The 25,102-nt window shown below is 46.6% G+C and overlaps 1 protein-coding gene across 1 annotated transcript in view; it reads left to right on the top strand.

Moving 5' to 3' along the window:
- LOC127462044 (C2 calcium-dependent domain-containing protein 4C-like) overlaps positions 1-24,515 on the top strand; it is a 28,875-nt gene extending 4,360 nt beyond the window's left edge. The window contains exons 2-4 of the mRNA XM_051770334.1: positions 1,111-1,225; positions 22,419-22,802; positions 23,092-24,515. Coding sequence (XP_051626294.1) covers positions 1,111-1,225; positions 22,419-22,802; positions 23,092-24,445 — 1,853 coding nt within the window. The 3' untranslated portion in view covers positions 24,446-24,515. The remainder of the gene's footprint in view (positions 1-1,110; positions 1,226-22,418; positions 22,803-23,091) is intronic.
- Positions 24,516-25,102: the final 587 nt, after the last annotated feature.

Genomic DNA, 25,102 nt, shown 5'->3' with positions numbered 1-25,102 from the left:
GAGCATGTGAGAGGAAAGTGGAGTTCTGGGTACTGATTTTACTGCTTGCTTGGTGTAAACACTACTCCTGTTTTCCTTTTAGGCTTCATCCACCTTCCTTTTCCATTCCATACCAGTGCACTGTACAAACCCCTCAGCATTACTGTGCTACAACAATCATGCTCTTAACTTACATTGGCTTTTTAGTTCTTGTAGCAATTGGACCTTCCAGTGAACTTTTCCCTGGTCCTGCTTAAGACTGAGTTCTGTAAGGGAGTAAGTTATTATTAAAAGACATTACAGCATTGCTGAATCTTCCTCTTTCAGGAATTATTTTATTACAAAAAAATTCTCTTTGGCTGGCTGCCCTCAACAAAGACATTGGGTAACTGGAGGGTTCATATCTGTCTCATCTCATATGGGCAGGCTTACAGTGTTCTAGGTCATGCACAAAGCTGTAGCAATCTTGTCATGACCTAACCAATTTTTCCTAGCTCTGCTAATTCTAGTTATGATGAAAAGACAATGCACTGTCTCTCAATGCAGGATCAGCTGATCTTATCAAATTAATTTTTAGCCCTGTGGTTACAAAATACAATATGAAAGAGAAATTGAATTTCTCTCTTCCAGTAGTTGTTATATCTGCAGAAAATCAGTCAGCCATTTCTGAATGAGAAAAAGAGTTTACAGGGTTAACAGCATTGCTAAGGAATACTCATGACCAAGACTGCAGAAAACAAAGGGGATGTTTTGGTACCTAAACTTCAAGGGAACAGCAGTTTCAAGAGCTCAAAGAGAATGAGGGATAGGATTGTAATTCAGATCTGGTTCCCACAGAAAATGTCAGTCCCAGCCAAGTTAATGGGACACAGATTTGACAATGTGGGAGGTCAGGAGACTAAGAACATCCCTCACAAATATATCCCACATAGCACCAGAGTGGCAGGGTCATAAATTGATGCCTAGTCAATCAATCTGCTGCTCTCAAGTGTGGCATTTGTAGCATCAGAAAAATTCTGGCTCCCAAACACTGTTTTTTGTGGTGCTGCCCCTCAGAAGGCAACTCAAGTTGCCTTTTGATTAGAAGTCCCCTATGGCTTCTGATAAACATATTAACATTTATGTTTGCAGCTGAACTGTGTTCCAGTCTGATGAGCACTTCCAGGCCTCCAGAACTGCTGCAAGAAGGATCAGAAAATAAACATGAGGACAGTTGTCCAAAACCCTGCATGCCTCTGAGTGAACAGTAAGTAATACAGAACCTCTGAGTTCCAGATATTCCTGAGTATAAATGGAGATGCTTTTCCAGGTTGTTTTTAAAAACACCTGCCAAATTACTGTTTATTTTTAAAAGTTTGCCCGTCTTACTTTTTCTTGTCAATTATCCAGAGACAGAACACAGTTTGCTGCACAGATTGCACATGCAAATATTGTATTACAGTTTTGAAAATAGAATTTAGCCTTCTAAACTGCTTGGCCATTATATGGAGTGATCCAAATTGGATGTGACTTGTATGGAATTATGTCGAACTTTTTGCTTTGTCTGAAACTCATATCATGCAGCAATAATGGTGTTTTTTCAATTGCCTGTGTTTTCAGGATGCTGATAAAGCACTGGAGCAGTGCCAGGTATTTTAGGAAATACATTGCTGTTTCCCTGGCTCCCCAGATGTTACAGTACATTAACTTTGTTTCTGGAATAAAGAGTAAATTTTTACTGTGTTTCTTTAACTATTGTGATTCGGTGTTAGAGAAAAATCTTTGCCATTAAAATGAGATGTTGTTAGCACCTTGTCTGTAAACAAATAATTTAGATGGCATGCACTGTAAGGTATGTAACTCTGGTTCCTTTATCTTTTACCATCTCCTTCAATGGCTGGCAAGGGCTGCACCTCATTTTTATCATGTGGTGTTATTGTTCAGAATTATTGATTATTTGTTGTGATTTATAACAGAAACAGTCTTTGATGCTTGAAAACAATGAAACACAGACTTGGACATATTTAAATGGATCCAACAGATGCATTGTCTGAGCCTGTGTGGTACCAGAGGACAGAGCTATAGTTGACACAGGATTATTTCCTGCTGGAGGTTTGCCAAAGAAAAATTGGCATCAGTGGAACTATTCTTTATTGGGAGCCTCCTCTACTGTGTGTTTAATGAAATGCTCACATCTGGGCCCGCAGGGTGGACTCTGTGTGTACAGGCAGTGAAACTCTTCCAAATCAATTTTTATTTGCAAACTTTTCACTCAAGGAAAAAACCCCCCTGAGGCTCTGCTCCGGGGCCCTGTGGCTACTTCAGTGCTACTTGAGCACGGCCGGGCTTTGTGGGGCTGAGCTGTTGGACGAGCTCTGTTCCTTCCTCCGCTTCCCCTCCCAGTGCTGGGCTCCCTTTATGGCCACCCAGGGGTTTCCATGGCAGGGCCCCAGCCCCTCAGGCAGCCAGCACTGCTGCAGCTATTGATTTGTGCTGGGGAGCCAGGGAGGGAAGTCACAGGAAAACGAGCCGTGGTTTGGGACGGTCGCTCCTGAGCTGAGGCCTGTGGAGGGCCAGAGTGCAGGAAGAGATCCATCATCTCAGCTGAGGGGGAGCTGCTGCACGGATTCCTCACTCCAGTTCTTCCTGAGGTGTTCCTGTTGCTGCCCTGTCCTGGTACCCTGATCTCAACAGCTGCAGTGGGGGCTGTGCCCGGGTGGAACTCAGCACCGAGCTGTGGGCAGGGGGTTGGGTGCTCTGCAAAGGCTCTGCCTTTCTGCACAGCCAGAGGGAAGTGCTGCTGAGTCCTTACTCTTGCTATACCAGGTTGCAGGTCTTAGTTTAAACTAACTTCTCACATACCTGGGAATCTGGTTGAACATCTGCCTAGGCATTTGGATTCCTGTTGGATATCTTGTTGCTTTTTGGCTTTTTGTTTGTTTGGTTGGTTGGTTGGTTGGTTGCTTTTTGGTTGGTTTTTTTAGTATGTGAACCAAATCCTCAGGCCTGCTCAAACAGGAGGAGTAGAAGAATTCCTTCTTTTCCTTTTTGTTAAGCAGCAAGTGTACATACAAACATAGGTTATTGTGTGTTAAGCTCATGCTCTTGCTTAACAGTATTTTACTGCATTGCTGACAAATACTCATCTAAACTCTGAGGAGAAAAAAAGGGGGGTGGAAGATAAGGGAACTTCTTCCTCATGGCTGGTGGCAATGCTTTGAATAGTCTCAAGAGCTCTGAGGGAGTTGCAATATATGGGTGGAATTTTGCTCCATAAACCAAGAGTGTGCATAGAACTAGACAGTAAGTTGGGGTCCAAGATGAAATTCTTGTGAAGAGGGCAGGAGGTTCTTTACAGCCTGTCTTCTACAATAAAGTCTTCAGTCAGTTTATCCAATGCCATCCAAAAGGGGGAAGAATGCAACATTATAAAAACCTGATGAAGTAGATCAGCTTTTACAAGGTCTGTGTGGGAAGAAAAGAGCCACTCCTGCCATTAAGTGGGAGACTATAATTATACATAATTCATAACTTCTGCATAATGTATCTTAAGGGTAAATGTGCAAGTGGAGCCCTTGTCTGTGAGTGCTGAGCCAGCAGCCTCTACCTGTGTGTTCTGTGCATATCAGGGTGGCCTGGATGTCACTGATGTCTGGGTCTTGTGGCATTCCTGTTTGGAGAGGCATTTTAGAGACATTTGTGCTAGTGCTGCTATTTCTGCTTTCTGCTCTAATCAGAGCACATCTTGTTTGTGCATATTAAACCAAGTCTGTAAGAATAACAGTCTCAGCCAAGTAATTAATCATTTCTGTTCATGATTATCAAACTCATATATAATCAGCTTTTTAGCCCTGGGAATAGCAAATTAGATTTTCCCTTCAGTAAAATGAAAAATTCATCCTCTTCATATAAAATCACGGACAGCACATGATTAACATAATATTCTGTGTAATTTATATTTTTATAAAAAAATAGATCAGTGCATCACTTTTGTTTCCTGTGAATCCCTGTCTTAGACTGCTTCAAAAGTAAGCTGCCTTTTCTGTGACTTCATTGATGAATCTCTTCACTGCTGTGGTCTCTTGTTGAAGTCAATAATGATTTAACAGCCTTTCTTAAATTATATCAGCAGTTACTAATGAGAGCTGTACTTGTGGCCTGCCTGAGGTCTGGAGGGAACAGAAGCAGAATGTGCCTCCACTAATTTTATGCTCAGCTATGAGTCACCTGTGTAACTTTTTGGGCACATTTTGGCCTCATTTATGTTGGGTTGCCCCATCTTCTGCTGGGTGGTGGCAAACCAAGGATGGCTGGCATTGCTCCTTCTCCCACTCTGCTCCAAGCAGCCCCTTGTATTTCTCTGGAAAGCCCCACTCCCAGCCCTGTGCTGCCACCAACCCCCTTCTGGGGACCTGAATCCCTGGAAGGGGCCATTCCCATGACTTCCCTGCAGCCTGTGTGATGCAGATGAGGGGGGTGCCCTGGGGCAGTGAATGTACAGGACACACTGGAACAGGGCAAAATGTTCTCCAACCTCTTCTTTTCCATTTTAAAGATCTTATAACACAAGAGTCTTTAAATCTGTGAATTGTAATGAGGAGTCGTGTATTTGGCAATTTTCCCTTACTCCCCAACCAGCTTTTCTAATTCTGCCAAGCCACCCCTTCCTTCCCAGAGCTGACCCAGTGCTTTGCAAGGCTGGACCTGAGACAGCTTGTCCCAACTCTGGAAAACAGGCCCATGGATTTCTTCTCACAGATGCAATGAATTATGCAAGATGGTTTGCTCTTCTTTGATTGTATTCATCACCTCAAGAGTGAAATTCTCTGTTTCAGCACAGACTTGCATTCCTTCCAGGCTGGGTTAGTCTTCACTGTGTTATGTGCTCTCCCTGCTCATCTTGCAGGAAAGGGGAATGAGAGCTCTGCAACTTTTCTATGGATAAATCCCTGATGCTTTACTTGCTGGAATATATTGTGTATGAACATGATCTATGACACATTCTGTGGTCAGTTGCTAAGAAAAAAGTATCACAAGGCAAGTGAGCAGCACAATTTCTTTTATATGACTCCAGCTTTGTGCTCAGAGAATGAGTTCTGGGGTTTTTAAAGCGTAGTAAACCTTTTTTTATTCATGAATCATGAGCTGAGACTTCACTGGGGCAGTATCCTAATGGGAAATTGGTGCATACTTAGGCCTTCCATGCCATTCTACACCTTGCATTGTGCATATCTGGCTTTAGAGTTTGTACTTTTTTAAGTACCCTTGCAACAATTTGATCATTCAAATAAAGCACAAAAGTTCTCTGCCTTCTGTATGCAGTAGGTGTGTGTGCACATGTGTGGACATGCACATGCCCACCTCATTTATTTACCACAGAGGACCAATTAGTGGTAGTGACCTTGGCAATTTGGGCAGAGGTGTTTGGGTTTTTTCTTTTCCCATAATGCTGCAGGTTTCACTCAGAGTTTAGATCCAGACAAGGTGCAAACTGGCACACACTGTATAGAAAAGTGCACATAATTCTCTATTGCAACCTTGCAGGCAAGATTATTGATGTAGGAATGGTTTCTAGGGAGGTGAATGTATATGCACAGGTAGAAAGCATGGGCAGAGTTGAGGGTGGGATTTTCCTTTCCTTCTGAATGATGGTGAGCTCTTGGTGCTTGGCAGAGGCAGACCCAGGCACAGGCAAAGGAGGCAGTGATAGGGATGAAAGAATGGGCCCTGGCAGAGCCCTGAAAACCAGACTGGCAGCTCCTGCTGCCAGGAGAGGGGATAAGAATGCATGAAACTGCAACTACTTCAGGAAAAATGGGTCATGTGAGCCTTTGCTGGATCCTGTTCCCTTTCCTGTGGCAGAAAAAGCCAGCTCTGGATGTAACCAGGCACTTCATCCTGGGGCAGCACAGCTCAGTTTGCTGCTGCTGATCAGAAGCCTGGAGCCAGCTCTGGAGGTTGGTTTGCATGACCTGTGCCCTCCAAACAGAACATGTTCAACTGCTCATTGGCCACTTCACAAACCAAACAGATACTGCTTTGAAAAAACAACCATCAGGTAAAACTGCTGATGAATGGTGGCACATCCAGGGGTGTTTATGGACAAAGAGCTCAGGCCCACATGAAATGCAGCCTGAAAGATCAGCAGAACCAGGGAGGAGGATGAGCTGCTCCAGCAGAGCAGCAGGATGTGGGCTCTTGCAGGGTCTGCAGACAAGGATGGCAAGAGGGAGAAATACAGGGGAGTTGTCCCAGGAGTCAGAGCTGGGGGAATGCTCTGGTGCTGCTGTGAGCCTCTGTGGAGGGACCTACAGCCTGTTCTGAACTGGTGGAGGAAGTGGGGGACAGAGACAGTCTGTGAATAATCAATCATTAATAAGTGTTGCTTTTACTTTTCGGCAATTCTCTCCAGAAGGAACTGTAACAATGTCTCCAATTGTTGCTGAGTCCAATGAGTAAGCTGCTCCATGGCACACATCCAACCACTTCTGTCCTCTGGGCTTTGTGGGGTGGAATAGTCTTCCCTTGCCCAGAATTCTTTTGTGGCCACTGAACTAGATTTGCATGCAGGAGTCCAGACTCCTTCCAGATAGCTAGATGAACACAACAGAGGTTTATTTACACCAGGTTGGGTGCAGCCCCCTCTGTGAGACAACCATGGGTGGATTTAGCAGGAATGTTGCCACGTCAGGGGCAAAAATGAATTGTCCCTCACTACTGCACTTTGAGGAATTGCACTGAAGTGTCACCATGTACAGCACTCAGTATCTGGGATAGCTCATCCACACAATTAGATGTGGAGTCAATTGATCTGTGTTACAATGCTCAGAAAGAATCCACTTTGCTAAATGTATTTCTGACAGAGCAAATAACTACTGGCACCTTTAGATCCCTTTGCTGTTTGTCAGGATTTCTTTGCTTTGCCTCTCTGTGCCACTCTGGCAAAGCCCTGTGTGCCACAGGCTCTTTTCCTACGCCCAGGTTCAGTTGGCAGCAGGACTGAATGTCTCAGAACAGCAGCAGAGTTGAGAGCTGTGACTGTGGCAGTAAGGAAAAGGTAAAACCAGCAAGGTCTACAGTGACATCCTTTTTCTTGAGGGAAAAACACTTTGGGCAAGGACCAGCTTTCTGAAGGAACCCACCACCTAAAAGGCCAGGAGACCCTTGTTGCAATTTTACAATAGCTCAGGTCCTGTGCCCCTCTGTGGCAAATCTGTCCTTTGCTGATCCATCCTGCACCTCTCGGAGCTGCTGGGGTGGGACTGGGCATTCCCACAGTTTGCTGTGAGCACTGGAACACTGCTGTGCTCCCAGGAATCCCGTGGAGTGAGGAGGCAGAGCCCTGTTCTGTGGCTGAGCAGGTACTCGAGGTGTTGCTGAGTTAAGGCCAGTGAGATGTGATAGTATCTGAACCCTGGCCTGCCAGACATCAGCTCTCTCTCTGTGCAAGTATTTAGGGAATCTTAGAAATGGCTGGCACGGTGCTGCAGCAACAGCTCCATCAAGGATTAATTGTCCTGTTTTATCAGGCGGGTTGTGGAGAGCTGGGAACTGCAACCCTCGTGACACAACGAGCTGGGCTTTTCCTTTCCCTGCTGCTGAGGCTGCCAGGAGAACCTCATGGAGTTAGACACTGTAGTATTACAGCAAGCAGTACTAGACAGCACTACTAATTGTAACCATCCTGCCTTAGGGATGATTTTGGCATTCCTTCAATAATATGTAACAGTGCTGAACTAAGAGATACCACACAAATTAGAAACACAGCTTGCCCAGAAGTGTTTTGTAGCCCTGAAGTGTTTAATTCAATCGTATCTTAACATGAATTTGCCCCGGCAGTTCCACTTGAGTTTTACTTAGTGTTATTTTAAACCATTTCAATTTTATGAGCATGAATATTTCTTAGCCACCTGGGGAGGAAGAAGTGTCTCTCCTGCAGCAACAGGACAAGTTCTGGAGTGTGCTTTCACTGGCAGTGCCAGCCTTTGCCCTCAGAAGTTGGCATGCAAGCTTTGCAGATAGCTCAAACTTTCCTTGGCAAACATGAGTGTAGTTTCTTGTGTATCAGGCATGTTTGGGGGTAGGGAGGAAGGAGAAAGGAAAAAACAGATAATGATTTATTAAAAATGTGAGAAATTTCTCTACTTGTTACCTGCCTGAACTGAACTTTTTCATCTTTGCCTACTGCAGCCCAGGAATAACAGACGTGAGGAAAGCACTTGTACCTGCATTTCATTTACAGGTTTAGGAACCTGGAATCCACTCTGTGAATATTATGACACTCTGGTTGCCTTCCACTCAGTTTGCTGAGTTCATGTAGCCTTGTGCACTTGTGTTACACAGGCCCAGGGAGGTGAACAGGGAGGGAGGAGGAGGGGAAGGCTATGCAGGGCAGTGCTGTAGCTCCTCTGTGGAGTCATCTGTGCCACCCTGGTAGCCACAGGTATTTGTGGTATATGTGCCCTAACACACAGCAAGAGGGACATCTGTCCCTCTGCCTGGGAGGGGGTAAAAGGGACATCACTGACTCCCTGTGAGCTGGACATGGCTGAGCAGCATCTGTTGCATGTTTGCAATGGTTATATCTCCTTTCTGTGAGGCAGATACTTGTAGGCCTTGTAGGATTTGCCAAAAGCCAGAAAATAGAGGTCTGTATTTGCTTTACCAGTTTACAGCCCCAGAAGTAAGTAATCTGGTGTGGCTTTCCTTCTAAAGCCAGTCTCTCCAGGTAATTAGGCATGTTAGCTGTAAGCAGCCTCTCTGTGTTAAGATTTACAACATGAAATCATCTGACACTTGATGTTCACCCCTGTTTTCCTCTCTTTTCGTGCTTTGCACTTGGGTGAGGCAGATTTCCCCCTGGCCAGCTGAAAGCTCTCCCAGGCTGGGCCTACAATCTGTTGGGAGCTAATAAGAGCAACCAGGGCCTTGCCTGAGCACAGTGGTGGGGCACTGCTGGGCCAGGGAAAACAGTTACCAAGGACTGGGATAATGCCACCCTCAGACAGGAGGGGCAGATGCCAGGTCTTAACTGGGTGTTTTAATGAGTGTCAGAAAATTAAGAATGACAGCAAAGGGTCAATCCAGGGCACAGCTGCCTCGTGGCTGGGTCACTCTTGCTTTCCTGGTAGTAAGATGGGTGATGTGTCCTCCATGCAGCATCTTAAATGGTACATTGCTTCATTCCCCATCCTACAGACCCAGGGTGCACATCAGGCCTCCAAGGGGACTTGCTTCTCAGTTATCTGAGAAAGCAAAAATACAGTGTTGATAAACTGTAAGTCAGATTTCAAGCTCAACCCAGACAGGAAAAAAATGCTTCTTCCAGTGAAAAACAGGAAAGGGGGACCAAATGAAAATGGAACAGTGGCTTTGTAAGCACTTGAATAAAATGAAGATACCTCTAAATATGTGAAGGACTAGCCCTAGTGAGGAAACTGGATTCCAAGTTGCCAATCCTGTACTGCACCAGAATTATGGAAATGGAAACCGAAGTGACAAACATGAATTGTTTCATCTTGATCAATAAAATAATTGATAGTTTCAACCTGAAGTGACCCAAGCTTGTGAGGGACGTTGTGGTGTCCTTTCAGTAAGTCCTGATGTTCCCATTCCAGTACTGGGATGGAGGAGGGTGGGTGAGGTGAGTCCCTGACTGGAAGGTGGGAAGGGGTTGGAGATAGCTGGTTGTTTGACTGGATGGTGTCCTGAAATCAGTGTGTTCTGCTGGAAACCAGGGAGAGCTCAGCTGCTGAGGGGCTCATTGCAGGAAGGCAGGTAACTCCCTGTGGTGATAGACTGAGGCAGTGCAGGCTGGAAAAGCTCCTGAGCTATGAGTGCAAGCCACAGAATTCAGGTGCTGCTTAAAATCTCATTTCAAGAGACCCTCTTGAGTGTCTGTTACCTCACTGAGCACATAAATACATTTGCAGCTCCAGGACTACACACTTTGATCCTTTGTGTTTGCCCTTTTAAAACAACCATAAGCACTTTTCCCTGAGCTCCATTGCTCAGATCTTACTGAGGCAGAGCAGAAACCCCCACCAGAGTCCCTGGGTGTCAAAACCTCCCCCTGTGCCAGCCAGGCTGAGCCCCTGCAGGGAAGGGGCCCAGCCCTGCAGTACAGGCACAGCCCAGCCCAGCACAAGGTGTTCTCCCTTTGGATAAGGCTGGAGATGTGCACCAGCAGGGAGAGCTGGGAAAGCAGCTCCCAACTGGTTCCAGTTTGGGACAGCAAACACATGAGACAAGGAGGGGGCGAAGGAAAGGGAGAGTGTGACATTAGATTTGCTGTGCATTAGTGACTGTGGAGGGAGTGTTACAGCTTTATACCTCTGCAGGGAAATTTCTGCTGCTTCAGAAAAACTTGGCCACAGGGCAAGTGTGTCTACCAGTCCCACAGCTCAAAATCCCTTTCTGGCCCTTGGACAGGTTTTGCAGATGTTTCTTGCGTGCTCAGGCACTGCTTCTGCCGAGCAGGTCAGTGAGGGAATGGTGAGTATCCTCCTGCCCAATGCTAAAGTACAGCCCTTCCAGCAGGGGAGCTTTGCTTATCCCCGGTTCTGGGGTTTTTCTTCATGTAGAGTGTTTGAGGGGAGAACCAGCCCAAAATAAACCCAAACAAAAGCCATAAGATGCTTTTTGTTCCTACTTCCTAGTTGGAACCATGTCCACAGTGAACAGCTCTCAGGTTTTTGTGGAGTTTTTGTGCTGGGGTACAGAGCAGATTCTGCTGCTGGAGCCCAGTTCATGCATCTCAAGCAAACCTGTGTATTGGGAAACGTCTCTCCATCACTTCAGAGAGCATGGCCAGCTCTGCTTTTGCAACAGCAGGATTCATTTCCCCTGCAGTAACTCAGAACTGGGTTTGTCACAACATCCAGAAGAAGGAAGCTGTGATTTTTGTCTGCTTTTCTATATCTGACTTGACAAAAGATGTTAAAATTAAGCTGGAATATGTCATTGCTTTTGAGAAAGTTGTGCCCTATCCTTGATTTATCGAAGAGTGACTTGGTGTCAGTGAGTTGAAAAAACATGTAAATTATGCATTGTGTATCTTTGTCTCCCTCACTTTTAAGTGAGGTATTCAAGACAGAGCAGTGAGATTTTATCATCTTACCTTTTGGCAGATTTTTGATGCGTTGGTTGCTTTATAATTTCTTATTCTGTTTTTTTTGGTTTGTAAAACTTGCAGTTGTTTGGCTTGCTTTGTGCATATTGTTAAAATCAGAAGAAGGTTCAAAAAACCCCTAGAGACAAATAGATGTGGTTATGGGCCTCTATCATTTTTAGGACTCTGTAATAAACTCATTACATGTTTATTGTTTCTCTGACAAAATTTAAGTAAAATATTATGATTACCTGTGCTCTTAAATTTTCTTCTGAGTTTGTTACATGCTCTAATATCCTGCAGAAGAATTAAAAACATCTGGAAAAAAAAAAATCCCTCTTCTCCTGCATTCTGAATTTGCAAAAATTGAAACCAACAGCTGTTTCAGAGCCCCAAAACCCCTGAAAAGCATGTAGCAGGTGGTACCATGTATGTGTGTCTAATTGCAGCCCAACAATCCAAGAGCCAGCTACCAAAGCGTGAGGAGTGAGATCATGACTCAAGCAGAGAAGGGGGGCAGACAGAATGGGAAAGCAAGAGAAATAGTTTTGGCCCAGGAAACTAGTATTTTTATAGAGGAGAGAAGTGAGTGTAAACAGGAGTAGTGAATTATGATATCTTTTTGGTTTTGAACTGTTCTCCTATTGACTGGTCACTGTCTGGAGAAACTGGCTGTGGATGCCAAGAACAGTGGGGAGGTGATGGCATGTCTGGGCCACGGCTCAGGGTCAGTAACTTCATGGATTTTGTCAGGTGAGCTGCAGCTCTGGGCTCAGAGAGTCCTGCAGAGCAGCTGAGTCTCCTTTCATGTGCTCTCTCTGCATCTCCAGATGCATCTCCTTGGCTCTGCTCAGAGCTGCCCTTTGAAGGATCAGGTATGTGAACATCCCAGATATGTGAACACCCCTCTTAATTTGCCAAGTCCTGATGGCAGCTCGTTCTGAGTGTGTGAATGGACTGTTTCCATGGGGCTTTCTCCAGCCTGGCTCCAGAAAATATTGTTTATTTGGGTTCCTGTTAATGTCCAAAATAAATGTTCTGCCTCTCCCTTCTAATGTAAAGAAAACCTTTGCTTTGACCACACTGTGAGAGAGGGTTTGGGTGAAACCTTGAAAGACAAGAGAAAAAGAACTGTTCTCATGTAAGTCTGAAGTAAAACAAACCAGAAGAAATTCAGAGGTGCAAGATGTATGGTCTTGGTCTGAGTAGGAGCAAGAACAAAACCCTCTGCCCCGAAACGTGAGCCATTGTGGGGAGGGGCTTGGGTGTAAAGTCCATCGTGGGATCACCATAAACAGTTCTGCAAAAGACATGTATTGGGAGATCTGTTTCCCTCAGATCCAAGGAATATTCCTGCTTTTATAAAAGCACCAGTTAAAAAGACTGGAGTGAGTCAATGCTATTAAATGTTTTAATAGGATATTATGAGATGCAATGTTCCAAGTCTGCTGAATGAGTATTCTTTGGCCAACATTTGATGGAGTTTCAGTTGCATAGAAAAGGGAGCGAGAAGGATTGTGATAAGTGGATTTATATTGTGACTAGCACCAGTATAGATGGAAGAATAAAAGGGTTCCATGGGAATTGTGTTCAATAAAAGGGTCAGTATGGAAAAAAAAACAGAAAAAAATGAAAAAGAAATTAAGTCTGATTTGGGAGCTCTGAAGAAGGAGTTTACTGCTGTTCTTGATAGTGTAGATTTTAAGTGAGAGGTTGATTTAAAAGAAATACAAAACAAATCATCAAGAATATATCAGCAATTCCCTCATAAAGGAACTTTCTTAAAGTCCTGTATTTTAATGCTGAGTTTTCACTGACACCCTCCTCCAAAGGTATAATTTCTTTACATTTTCTGTGATCAAATCAATCTTCCATCTTACTGTGAGTCATTCACTGACAGCAATCCTCTATTAATCCTTTCTTTTCATGGTCTCTTACTGTAAGATAAACCATACTGGATTTTTGCCTGGAGGACAGGAATTGCTGTTAACTTAAACTGATTTATAAAATGCTGTCCCAGAGTTTCACTGGACAGCACACTGAAGACACTTTGCAGAAGTATTTAAAATTAAAGCATTCAGTATAACAGCACAAGCCCAAGAGTGCTTCCCCCCTTGTTTGACACTCCTTTCACTGAGGGAAATGTACTTCTGCACAGTCCCAATAAGCTCATGTAGCTCTGAAACCATCCTTGAAGGGCTTATACCAACATCACTGCCACAGCAGCTCCTGATAGCAGGGCAATACTTCAAAAACAAGAAAAAAATCTGCAAAATTTTAATTTATTTTGCAGCTTTCCTTTAGAAAACTGACTTGAGCCCAGGGTCCCCATGACCTCTAAGGAGTTTTGACTTAACAACAAGCAGAACAGAACTGAATTATATTCTTACAGGAGAGCAAATTGTTGACAGGTGAAGTTGGGCAATTGTTGATGACTTTGTCTGCCTAAAACAGCTGATCTTTGAATGGATGATATGGCTTAAATATTTGTGGACTGAAGCTCCTCTGGCCTTAATCCCATTTCAGCTGCTCTTGGACTCACTGATCTTCAAGGTCTTTTCCCATCTAAATGATTTGTGGGTCTATGATTCACACTCCTCATGCTTGAGGAAAGTTGCTGAGCACTAAAGTGCTAAGCATAATATTTTAATTAGTTAAGATCAGTTGTTCTTCCCAACTTGTGCTGCTCACAGTAAATAATAATTAAGAGCAAAGAGCCCAGGGAGTGAGGGTGCTGCTGCTTTGTAGCTCAATATCAGGAATAATCAAAGCCAGAGGACTGGGCTTATTAGTGCCTGGGCCATTTGCTGGCCTTCAGTTTGCTGATGAGTTCTGCTTAATTAAAAGCAGCAGGAGCAAGCTGATGGCTTTCTGATCCTGGCCCTACTGTCTGAGAGTGCTGCTGAGGCAGACACTGCTCTGGGCACAGACGAGAGATGGAGGCCAGAGATGGGATTTTCTGTCCCACAGCAGCTTTCAGGTGTGTTTTGCCTCAGAGACACTGGGGAGGGGCTGTGCCCTGCCCTCCACTGATCATCTGCATATCAATTCATGGGAGGGACAGCACAAGACTGCTGCCCAGGAAGTCTCTTTGATCCTTTATTCAGGTGGGAGGGAATCACAGACCCTGCTGGATCACCTGCCTGGTTTCACACTCAGCTCTGAGGATGGAGCTGCTGGTCATGAAGGAAGAGCTGGGCTAGAATGGCCTGGAAATGTCCCTTCTTTCTTCCCAGTCACCTGTCCATGCAGCTCCTTGTGAGGCTGGTGCCAGAAGAAGCATTTTCCAGAGCTTTTATTGTATTTGTTATTTTAACTGGGACAAATTAAGTGGCAAAAGATACTTGTAAATGCTAGAAAACAGAGAAAAACATCTTTTACTTGACATGCTTGGGTAGCAAAAGAGTGTGTCACCAGCTCAAGTATTTGGTTCTGCCCGGGTCTTGGGTAGTGTGAAGCCTCCAGTGAAATATGTGCTGCAAGTAAACTGCAGCCTGTTTTCTCTGAAGTGTTTGGGGTGGAGGAGGTTCCCAGAACTCCCAGAACACAAGTGCCATGTGTTCCACATTGTGGCTCCAGCAGGAGCCTGCTGGCCCTGGGGGGTGAGGGAGGGAGGCTGGGGCTGGATGCAAACTCCAGACTCCCCTCAGGGAATGACAGGATGAGATAGAGAAACAATAAAGGGCTTAATTTTGTCCTTCCCACTGAAGCAAAGCTCCTCACCATGAAACAACTTTTACAAAGTGCCAGAGAATCTGTTATGGTCACATGAGCCTGCCTCCACTTTTCCAGTGGGAATATGTGTGTGACAGCAATAACTTCAGATTATCTTCCTTTATGTAGTAATATCTGACCATATGTTGAAACTCTGTGTGTTTGGGAGCAGTAGTTAAACTGCTGGTTTTCTCATGCCTATGGATTCCTGACTTGGAAGGAATTTTGTCAAAGAAAATCCTTGTCTTTCTCACACTCTTCCTGCATGCTGCTGAGAGCCAGGGTTGTTCTCCAAGTACTTTTAACCTAATTTGCTGTACATTTCTGGTTGTAAACCATTAGTGGCAGATATGTAACGGTGGGGGGCAGAGTGTGTGATCCACAAAATCCTCCAGAGCTACTTCTGGATATATACTACAGGATATACACTATATACTACAGGATATAATTACAGTATCCTGTGACTTCTCTTCTAATTTTCCTTTAAATGAAACTTCAGACAATTCATTTCCTCACAATAACAAAACTGTCACCGCCTATTTTCATCCTTTCTGCTCCCAAAGACCAAAACCAGCATCTCCACAAAATCCTGAGCCTTTTCCCAAAGTTCCCCGAGGTCTGCAGGACTCTTTACACTGATTCCTGGAATCAGGTTCTCCCTACTGGCATCAGTTTCACTGATGGATTTTTTTTCTCCCCCCACTGACAGTTCAAATGACTTTAGTTCTGCAAATATTATTTGGGCATTAGGAGCTCTGAGATAGGGGAGGTAATGATAGATCACCTGTATGAGGCTTTGCAGGGTCAGGGCCACAACAGGCCCTGCTTTTTAAATGGAAAGTAAAAGTGGAACACTTTCTCATTCCAGAAAATACTCCTGCAGAAACACAACATCCTAGTGGACAAAAAGCTACAGTCTAGCTGCTGAAATGCTGGAATTTTAGAAAAAGACCTGTCTGCCTGTACACAGAAATGCTGAGGACAGTCTAAAGATGAAGAGTCCAGCTTTGAGCTTTGCTTCAAATATTGAACTTCAGTGTATCAAAATCAACATCTGTTTCTTAATTAGGTGCTTAGTGGTTAGTGATTCCACTGAAATGTATTCCACTGAAAGATGGAACTCTCCTGACTGCATGTCCTGCCTGTCAAGATATTGAGACCAACAAACCCATCAGTGTGCCTGTGCCATCTTCAGGTAGAAGAAATGTTCCACTCAGTTTTATTACTCAGAGGATATTATTCAGTTATCCATGAGTTTTCTTTTTTAATATTTAATTTGCAAGGACCAGGTGAAGCTGCCTGGACTGGCTTGTGGTCTTAACTTGCTGCTAAGCAGGAATATTTCCCAGTCAAATCTTAAGTCAAAGAAAATCTGGGTGAAAGCTGATATAAACAACTAGAGATTCAGTGTGTATTGCCTGCAGAGGAGAAAGTCAGGGAGGCTGCTGTTCTTTGTGCCTCACACACCCTTCCACGTGCAGCATCAGGATCTTCCTACCTGGCAGCTCCTGCAGCAGAATTCCCCACCTACCTCCCCCTGCCTGGGACTGGAGCTGGGCCAAGGGAGGAGCACCCAGGAGCCTCCAGGCAGGACCCCTTGGAGCTGGGCCGTGCTCCTGGGCTCTCCCAGCCCACCACAGGAGCAGAGTGTGCCCTGCAGTTGTAGTTATTAGGGCTGAACTCGGGAACTCCTCCTGCAGGGACACCTCGCTCTTTGTAGCTCAGGGCACGGGAAATGCAGGGCAGTGTGTCTGCCAACACACCCCTTTCCCAAGTGCTAAACACTCCCCATCAAGAGGCAGCATGTTTGGACAAGGTGAATCACCCTCTTGGAGATGTCCTTGGCTTCTGCCTGGCTCACCCTGGGGAGCCTTGTTTGTACCAGCAGGGTGGTGCTTCCACACAGCCACTCACCTGGTGCTTTGAGCTTCTCACAAACTACCTGCAGGACAGGAGCAGCCAGCCAGCAACCCCTGGGGCAGGTGTTTGGGGAGCATTACAGAGAGACCCTGCCTCTCTGCTGGGTTTGAGGGTGCTCTGGCTCTGTGCTCTTTGGGGAAGGACTCTGGTGGGAGGAAGAGCACTAAGAACTGCTTGGTCAATAAAACCTGCCAGTAAGTGTTTGCAGTGCATAGATCAACCCTACTGTCCTTCTGGAAATCAAAATCTCCTTTTCCAAGTTTCTACACGACCAGAGGAGCGTGGTAAAACACAGTTGGAGAGGAAACTTTCAGTGTTGGTGTTTGTAACTGGACAGGTTTAGCCTTGTGTCTCCAAAGAACACAGCAAGGAGGGAAGTTCTAGTGAATCCCCTTCCAAAGAACAACTAGTGACATTATAATCACTGATTAAAGTGCTAGTAGTAGATAATTATCCATTTGCTGACTCATATAATCATCTTTTGAGACATAAAATTATGTATAAAATGATGAAACAAACCAGCATATAGATCCAAAGCTTTTCTCAAATTTGACTTTTTGAGATGGATGTAAATGTATTTTATCAGTGGTTGAAATATGTTCCCTCCATGGACATAGTGCCAGGACTGTGTATTAGGAAACTAAATCTGTTTCCTTCTTTTTATCTTTCTTTCTAACCTTGATAGAAGTAATCCTTATTGATTTGAAGTTTTGTGGAAACTTGGGGGTTTTTTACCCCAAGCCTTATTTTATTTAGCTTTCCTCTTTCATATTTAAATTTACCCTGAGCAAAAAGAAGAGTGAATACTAGTTTTTCTCAGCAGGTGTGATTCACCTTGCAGGTGTCAATACAAATTTATATGCAATGAATTCTTTTGGGGTACACGAGGACTACCATCAAATGAGGCCAAAGTGCAGAAAGAGTCCTTCTATCAAGGCTCCCAGCACAGAGACAGTTGCATGAAGTGTTGATTTGTGCCTTTGTTTCTGAGCAGGGAATCTGCAATGAATGCAGGTGAGGAGCTGAGGACACTGTGTTTGTTTAGCTCCAAGAAGAGGAGGCTGAGGGGTGACCTGGATGTTCTCTGAAGCTTCCTGAGGAGGGGAAGGGGAGTGTCCAGTGGCAGGGTGTGGGAATGGCTCAAAGCTGTGTAGGAGGGGTTCAGACTGGACATTGGGAAGCATTTCTTTACCAGGGGGGTGGTCAGACACTGGAACAGACTTCCTAGAGAGGTGGCCAGTGCCAGAAACCTGTCAGTGTTTCAAGAGGCACTTGGACAAGACCCTTAAAAACATGTGTTTAACTTCTGGGGAGCCGTGAATTGGTCTGGCAGTTGGACTGGGTGATCCCTTCCAGCTGAAATATTCTGGTCTGTAAGTTATTAGGTTGTACTGCCTGATTTTATTTTTATTTTTACCCTGAGGGAAATATTAGTGATAATTCTCATATTTCATTAACCCTACTACAAGTCACAGCACAGCAACTCTGCAAAGCCATGAGATACTCATTACTGCCCTAACACAGCACACCCCTGTGGAAAGACATGAGCAGTTTGGTGGACTTTTCTTCACAAAATCCTCAGAAGTATTTGTGGGGCCTAATGGGAGAGGCCTGCCCTAAAATGGGGCTGTTTGCCCAAAGAACAAGTTAATCTTCCACACCAGAAGAGTGACCTGAACACCACACTCTGGGGGCAGTTCTGGGTCTGCTTTCACCATATCCCAGAATCTTGAAAGAAACACAGAGTCTGCAGTACAGAGCTGCAATTCCTGGGAAAAGGCATGGGAATTTTTAGGCTGTAAAATTTTAGTGAAACATTCACTAACAAGGCAGTTTATGCCCAGTCCCTTGGACATGTGTTCTTTCTACCCAGCTGCAAGGTTTGCTCCGAGCCAGCCTGCACCTGCATAACCTGGCTGGGATCTCATGGCTGGCCTGTCAGAGCGAGCACATGTCCAGCAACAAAACTGTCAAATCACCTTCCTGGGCAGACATCCTTGAACTGCAGGATAGTATTAGTTCAGTGGAGGAAGATCAGATGCTTTCCTGTCACCCTTCAGAGCAGTGGCCTTGCACACCCAGGACCACCAGCAGTGTCCTTTTGAGCACCTCAGTCCTTTCCCCTTTGAAGTTTAACCACCCCTGTAAGGCCCTGCTGGGGCAGCAGTTTGCCAAGCCCTGAGTCACTTGTGCCTTCCGAGCTGGAGCTGTGCAAGGCAGCTCAACATCCCCCTTTTTTCAGAAGCAAGCAGAACAAGCAGAGTCTTTCTGCCCCTCATATTTTTTTTTTCAATTAAATAATCTCTGTTTCTTCTGTCTTCCTTTCTCAAGCCAGTTCCATTCTTCTTTAGGATCCTTTTACCAGCTTTCCTAAACTGCCCAGGCCGTGTGCTAAACCCTCTGATGGTGCCAGGAAATCCCCTCTGCTGTTGAGTTTTTATCCTGGTTGTCCATGTGTAGAACCTTGCCTTTTCAGGAAATGGCCTGAACAGAGCAGTGGAGCTTGTTTTGCCCCAGTCATAGGAAATGTGGATAATTAATTATCTGTTCTGTGATGTGTTTCATGATCCTGATAGCCTTTAAAATATTTTTCCAGTTCCATTCTTTTCTACCCTGTTACATGAAAGCATCAGGGAAAAGAAATTTAACATCATGCAGACAAAATAGCGAAGGTTTTCAGATTTGAGTAGACATGAAGTAGATACTGCCTGGAACTGGAGCAGGAGATTGTTTTGCTGATTTCAGCAGCAGTGGAAGCAGGGACAGCAAACCTTTCTCGGATTTTGCGTGGCAATTCTCAGCTTCTCACCACAGGACCATGTAATGTGATGGCAGGAATGAATTCTTTAGTTCATAGCTTTACATCTGTACAGTTCACACTGCTGTGCCATGAGGTACTTGAGATACTTTGCCTGAAGTGCCCAAGTGCCTGAAGGGCCCCACAGCTCCTGTGCCCTTCTGCCAAGCAGCTCTTGGGCACTTGTTCTTTCATGTGTTCATTTAAAGGAGCAGGGACACTTGCAAAGCTGTGCAGAAACCTACCTTTGCTGGTGAGGTAAAATATAAGCTACTATGATGTACTAAATAAGAGGAGAAAGATCAGGTTGTCAGATGAGTTTTGCTGAACCTCTGCTACCATTTTGTGTTACTAAACAAGAAATGCAGAATGACTTGATTCAGGCCAGAAGTGGAGAGCAGACTGCTAAGAGATACCTTTGACATTTGCCACAGTGACAGGAAGGCATCAATGTGCTGTACATTTGCAGTGATATCAGTCTGGAATGAAAAAAGTCAGTGCCTCTCAGTTGATTGAGGTTTTCTTTCAAGAAGCTGCAACTGAGTTACTGCTGCTTTCTTTAGGAAAACAAAACTGAACCGAGTTATGTGTTCTCACAGAGGCCTGTGGAAATGTTGCATATTTTAGGTAATATGATGCACTGAGCCATGGCTGTTGCTTTAAACTCTTCTGTGCTGCCTCATCCATGCCTGTCTTTGATGCCTCCTCCTTTCACAGCAGGGCAGGAAGTTTTTCTTTCTCTCTCCACTCATCTTGGCTGGATAGGGAGGGTTTCACCTCCCCTGGTGCTCATCACCAAAAGGCTGCCAGCTCTTGAAGCCCTCCTGCCTCTCTACCCTCTACAAACCACCGGAAGGGTTCTCCTGGCACTTCCAGGCCCTCAAACCAGCGAGTTTCAAACAGGTTTTGGACCTTTCCTGAGTGGGGCCACTGTGCCCAGTGAAGGCAGGAGAGAAATAATATCAGTGTAACACGCCAAGGAAAACTGACTTTGTTCTGTGTTGCTCTGGGAGGAGATTCCATTCAGTCTCAGGTTTTCCAGCCCCTGGCAAGATCCCAGGCTTTCACCAATTATTGGTACTGGGGTGGTAATAAAGCCTTGCCACAAATTATATCTTTTCCGGTTTAAAAGTGGATTATTGCAGACACATTTTTTATAGCAACAGGAAGCCTTGTTGGCAGCACATTTTAATTATGCTCTGAAGCTAATCAAGGAAAGAGAAACAGCTTTGAACACAGGAAGCTGCACTCGCAGATCTGAGTGCCTATTTCCAGGGGGGATGTATCGAGTGCTTAAGTGTTGCTGCACTCCCGGCACTCAGCGATCTGTTAAAGGGCTGGGTAGTGCCGGCTCAGGCAGGGCGGGACACACCACCCCGTGTGAGGCACCTGCTCGCTCTGCAGGCACTGGAGGGAGACAGGCAACTGTGAGCAGGGGACTGATCACCCGCTGGAAGAGCCCTCGCTCTTCTCCTTGGGAGCCTAAAGAGACTAAACAGAAATCAAGTACCTCTGACAGAATGGCTGTTTTATTTCACCACTGCCCGATGCCAGCTGGGCACTCAGCATACCTGAGCCCAGTTGCAATGATTGCTGTATCTGAACTACTTCTGTCATCTGTTACTGGAGGCAATGAAGTTCCCACTAAAAAGCTCAATTTCCTTAATTTTTCTCCATGTTTAGAGTCAAATATCTCTTTGGTATTCAAAGCAGAGGTGTGTAAATTGGAACTAGCTCGCTTTCTCTTTGGAAGCTGCAGGATGTATAGTGCTGTATTGCCTGGTCTGAATGGATAACAGCTCTGTGGTGCTTCCCAAAGGAGAGCATCCCAGGGTCTCCAATAACTCCTCTTACCATGCTGCTGAAAAGTCTCATTAGCTGGAGAAAGTGTAAACCCTCTCCAGAAGCCTCTAAATTAGATTAGAGATTATTTGAGCCATACTTACATCAAGTAAGTACATTTAAGTAAACTACAAGAGCACCAGCAACTGCAGCGTTACTGGGACCTCTGGGGTGTCCTGAACCCTTTTACAAATCATGGCAGAAAGAATTTCCTCTGATTTTAATCACTAGAGGATTATTGTGCAAGTGAAGCTTAACTGGTGTAAAACAAGCAGGAGAGAGGCAGAGCTCAAACCCAGAACATGTGTGTTCCCTGCTAAACCTTTCAGCGGGTTCAAAATGTTCCCTGCCCCTGTAACCCCCCGGATTTGTTTTCTCTGAGCACATCTCATCTATTTTGAGCACTCAGTAAACATGAACTTCAGCTCTTCACCGGCAAAAGGAAAGCAGAATATTATTTGTCTGTTATCCCTGTGTTACAACCTTCAGCTGAGCGTTCGGCCAACCAGTTAGTCAGGCCTTCCTGGCTCTGCAGTTCAGGTTGCTATTTGCAGCTCGCAGGATAATTATAGAGTTTGCAGGTCTGTCCAGGCGGTGCTGCATTGCAGAACTGTGCCGAGAAAGTTGCTGGATCCCCCCGGCTCAGTGCGGTGCCCGTTCAGTGTCACACAAGGCTGTGTTTTTGACACGCCAAAGCATTTTCTGCCGTGTTTTTCCCCTCCCTGCATCTGCACTGCTGGTTTTGCCGTGGCTCAGTATCGCTCATAAGGACGCGGGGTCAAGGCTCCGTTGTCTCGTGTTCTTTGTGGGTCATGAGGAGGGGGCGACACACATTCACACGCGGAAGGGCAGCGAAGTTCTTTACAAAGGAGCTTGAAAACCGCAATCCCCGCTTCGTATGGCTCCAGTGCTGGAGGGCCGCCAGCAGCTCCAGAAGAACAGAAGCGCCAAACAACGCTGCTTTTGTCCCGGGTTTGTTAGTTAATCTCGGGACGCCTCTGTAACAGCCATTAACCAGAGAGGGAGCCGGGAGCAGGGGGTGATGCGCTGCCCGGGCAGCCCCTTCCCCTCCCGCAGGCGGCTCCCGGGGGCGTGGGGCGGCCCTAAAGGCGCTTTCCCGAGACAGGCCCTTGTCCGAGTCCCTCCCCCTGCCCTGGGCACGACTCCGGCGCCCACACCGTGTCCGGCGGGGCAGCAGCGGTGCTTTCCCTCCTCCTCCTCCTCCTCTCCCCGTGTGAGAGCGGCAGGCGTGGCCGCGGGCCCGGCACCCCCTTCTTCCCTGCCCTCCCTCGGGCAGCCCCTCCGCTCCCGTCCCTCCTCCCCGGGTGGGAGGTGCCCGGTGCCTGTAGAAAAGGGCCGGCTCGGGGCGGTCGGGAGGTGTTGGTGGCTGCCGGAGGTGCCCGAGCGCGGCGAGCAGCGAGCCGGGGGTACTGCCCGGAGCGGGGGCTCGCACTGCACCAGGTACGTGCTGTGCTCGGGGAGAGGCGCGGGGGCACTGCCGGAGAGGGACGTCTGCCCCGGTGGAGAGTCGGTGCTGTTCTCTCTCTTCAGCGGTTTGGTTCTGTCCTTGTGCCGTTTGACCTGGCCAGGAGTGGTGCGCTGGGCAGGGGCTGTTTGGAACCCGTGGGTTCAATAGGCTTGTGCCAGTCCTGCCTTGAATGGCGCCCTCGGTGCCTTGCTCGCCTGGCCGTGCCCTGTAGTCTGTCCAAGAAGAATGTTCACGTACTTTTTCGCCTCTGTGTGTCTGCAGGTGGATTTGTCCATCGGGCTTTTCCCCTTTGAGGACCTCCTGCTCAACTACAGCAATGTGGTTCCTGGAAAAGATCAGAGCATCACATGAAAGTGGAAATCTCCCCAGCTCTTCCTTCCTGGGACTGCCACATGGCCAAAACCTGTCAGAAAAACCCCGACTGGGGGCTGCTGCTTTTCCAAACGTGCTCACCCCCGACAAAATCCCCGAATTCTGCATTCCCCCCAGGCTGACCAGCTCTGGCTCCATTAAGGGCACTGGCTCCCACCAGAATCACAGTTCAGTGGATGCAGCTTTTACCTCTGCCAATAGCCCCAGCTCTTTGCCACACCTCATCCAGGTGGAAAGTGTTGAAGAGGAAATGACAGCCCTGGAGGACGAAAGCACCAACTCGGACCCCCAGTCCCAAGCAGCGCTTTCCCTGCCCCACTTTCCCAGAGCCCCCACTTCCTATGGCTTCTACACTTTGCTGGAGAGCCCCCACACCAGGAGGAAGGAGTCCATCTTCCACGGTGACCCCCGCGGTGCCCTGCCCAGCCTGGTGCTGCCTCGGTCCAGAGCCAACACCTTCAGTGGCAAGGGCAGTACCTCTAATCCCATTGCCATCAGCTTCTCCTCAGTGAGGCTGCCTCCCAAGCAGCTCTCTCTGCACAGGCAGGGCGCCTGTGACAGCGACACTGCCTCCTCCAGCGAATCCTCTCCTTTCAGCTCTCCTCTTCTGAGCAGGTCCCCTCCCAGACCCTGCTCCCTGACCAAAGCACAGAGTCAGGAGGGGTTGCTCTGCCGAGCACTGAAAGCCAAGAGCAAATCCAGCGTGGCCAGGAACAATTCCCTCTCTACGGAGGAGAGCAGCTCCACCGATAACAGCCCCAGCGCCATCAGGAGGGCCTCGGAGGGGCTGCTCGCCACGCGGGCCTTCAGCACGTCCTGCTCTCCCCTCTTTCCTCTGGACCTGCCCCGCAGTCGGGAGAGGCTGGTGGGAGAGAGCACGGTGGTGATGGACAAGGGGGGGCTGCTGAGGCTGTCGGCCGAGTACTGCTCCGAGAACCAGCGGCTGCGCATCCGCCTCATCAGCGCCGAGGGCCTGTACGAGGACTGCGTGGAGCCCAAACACATCAACTGCTGCATCTCCTTCTCCCTGGTGCCAGGGAAAACACAGAAGCAGAGAAGCACTGTTATAAAGAGGAGCAGAAATCCCATCTTCAACGAGGACTTCTTTTTTGATGGCATTGCAGAGGAAGAGCTGCACAGCCTCTCCATGAGGATGAAAGCCACAAATAAAGGGTGCAGTATGAGAAGGGACTACACCTTGGGAGAACAGCAGCTGCCTTTAATGAGTATGTTGTCAGTGTAAGGCTTCAAATATTGAAACGGAAATTGTCTTCTGAAAATTTTCTACTAAATAAAGTTTTGGGTTGAGTTTACGTTGGTTTTTTTCCTAAGTAAAAAGCACTGCCTTGCTTGGTGTTACCATCATGCTCTTGTGCCTTCTTGTGCTGCTTAACACTTCAAACTCTGTCAGGTATTTGGCATTGAAAGGTGGCTGTGGAGCAGACCTGCCTGGAGAGTAGGACAGGAGGGCAGGGCCTTTAGGATCAAGGATTAGGCAGTTATCAAGCCAAGGCTGTTCTTGTTTATGGCTTTCAGGCTGTGGAAGTGTTTTTCACCCATCCTGGTCCCTAAGCAGGTATGAAGTGTGTGCACACAACATCTGTTCAATGGACCTTCTGTCAGCACTCACATTTACACAAACTAATGTTGTAATGAGCCCTGTATTTGTGGAGGGGGGAGAGGGAGAGAGAGTTTGGGAATCAGCTCTTCTACAGCCGGGGTGGAGGATTTGGATTCCCAAAGCCTGTGTAAGTTTGTGTTGAGGATAACAAGCTCAGCTTCTGAGCAGCAGGTAGAAGCCACTGCAGGCAGGGCTCTTTCTTTATACAGACCTACACTATCAACACTGAACAGGCTCCTGCCAGGTGATTGCTGCAGCAGCTTGACATCTTCATTTACC

This window comes from Manacus candei, unplaced genomic scaffold (assembly GCF_025592945.1).
Source record: "Manacus candei isolate 608988 ecotype Guabito, Panama unplaced genomic scaffold, ASM2559294v1 h1tg000119l, whole genome shotgun sequence".
Taxonomy (NCBI): Eukaryota; Metazoa; Chordata; class Aves; order Passeriformes; family Pipridae; genus Manacus; species Manacus candei.
This window is presented reverse-complemented; position numbering and strand designations above follow the sequence as displayed.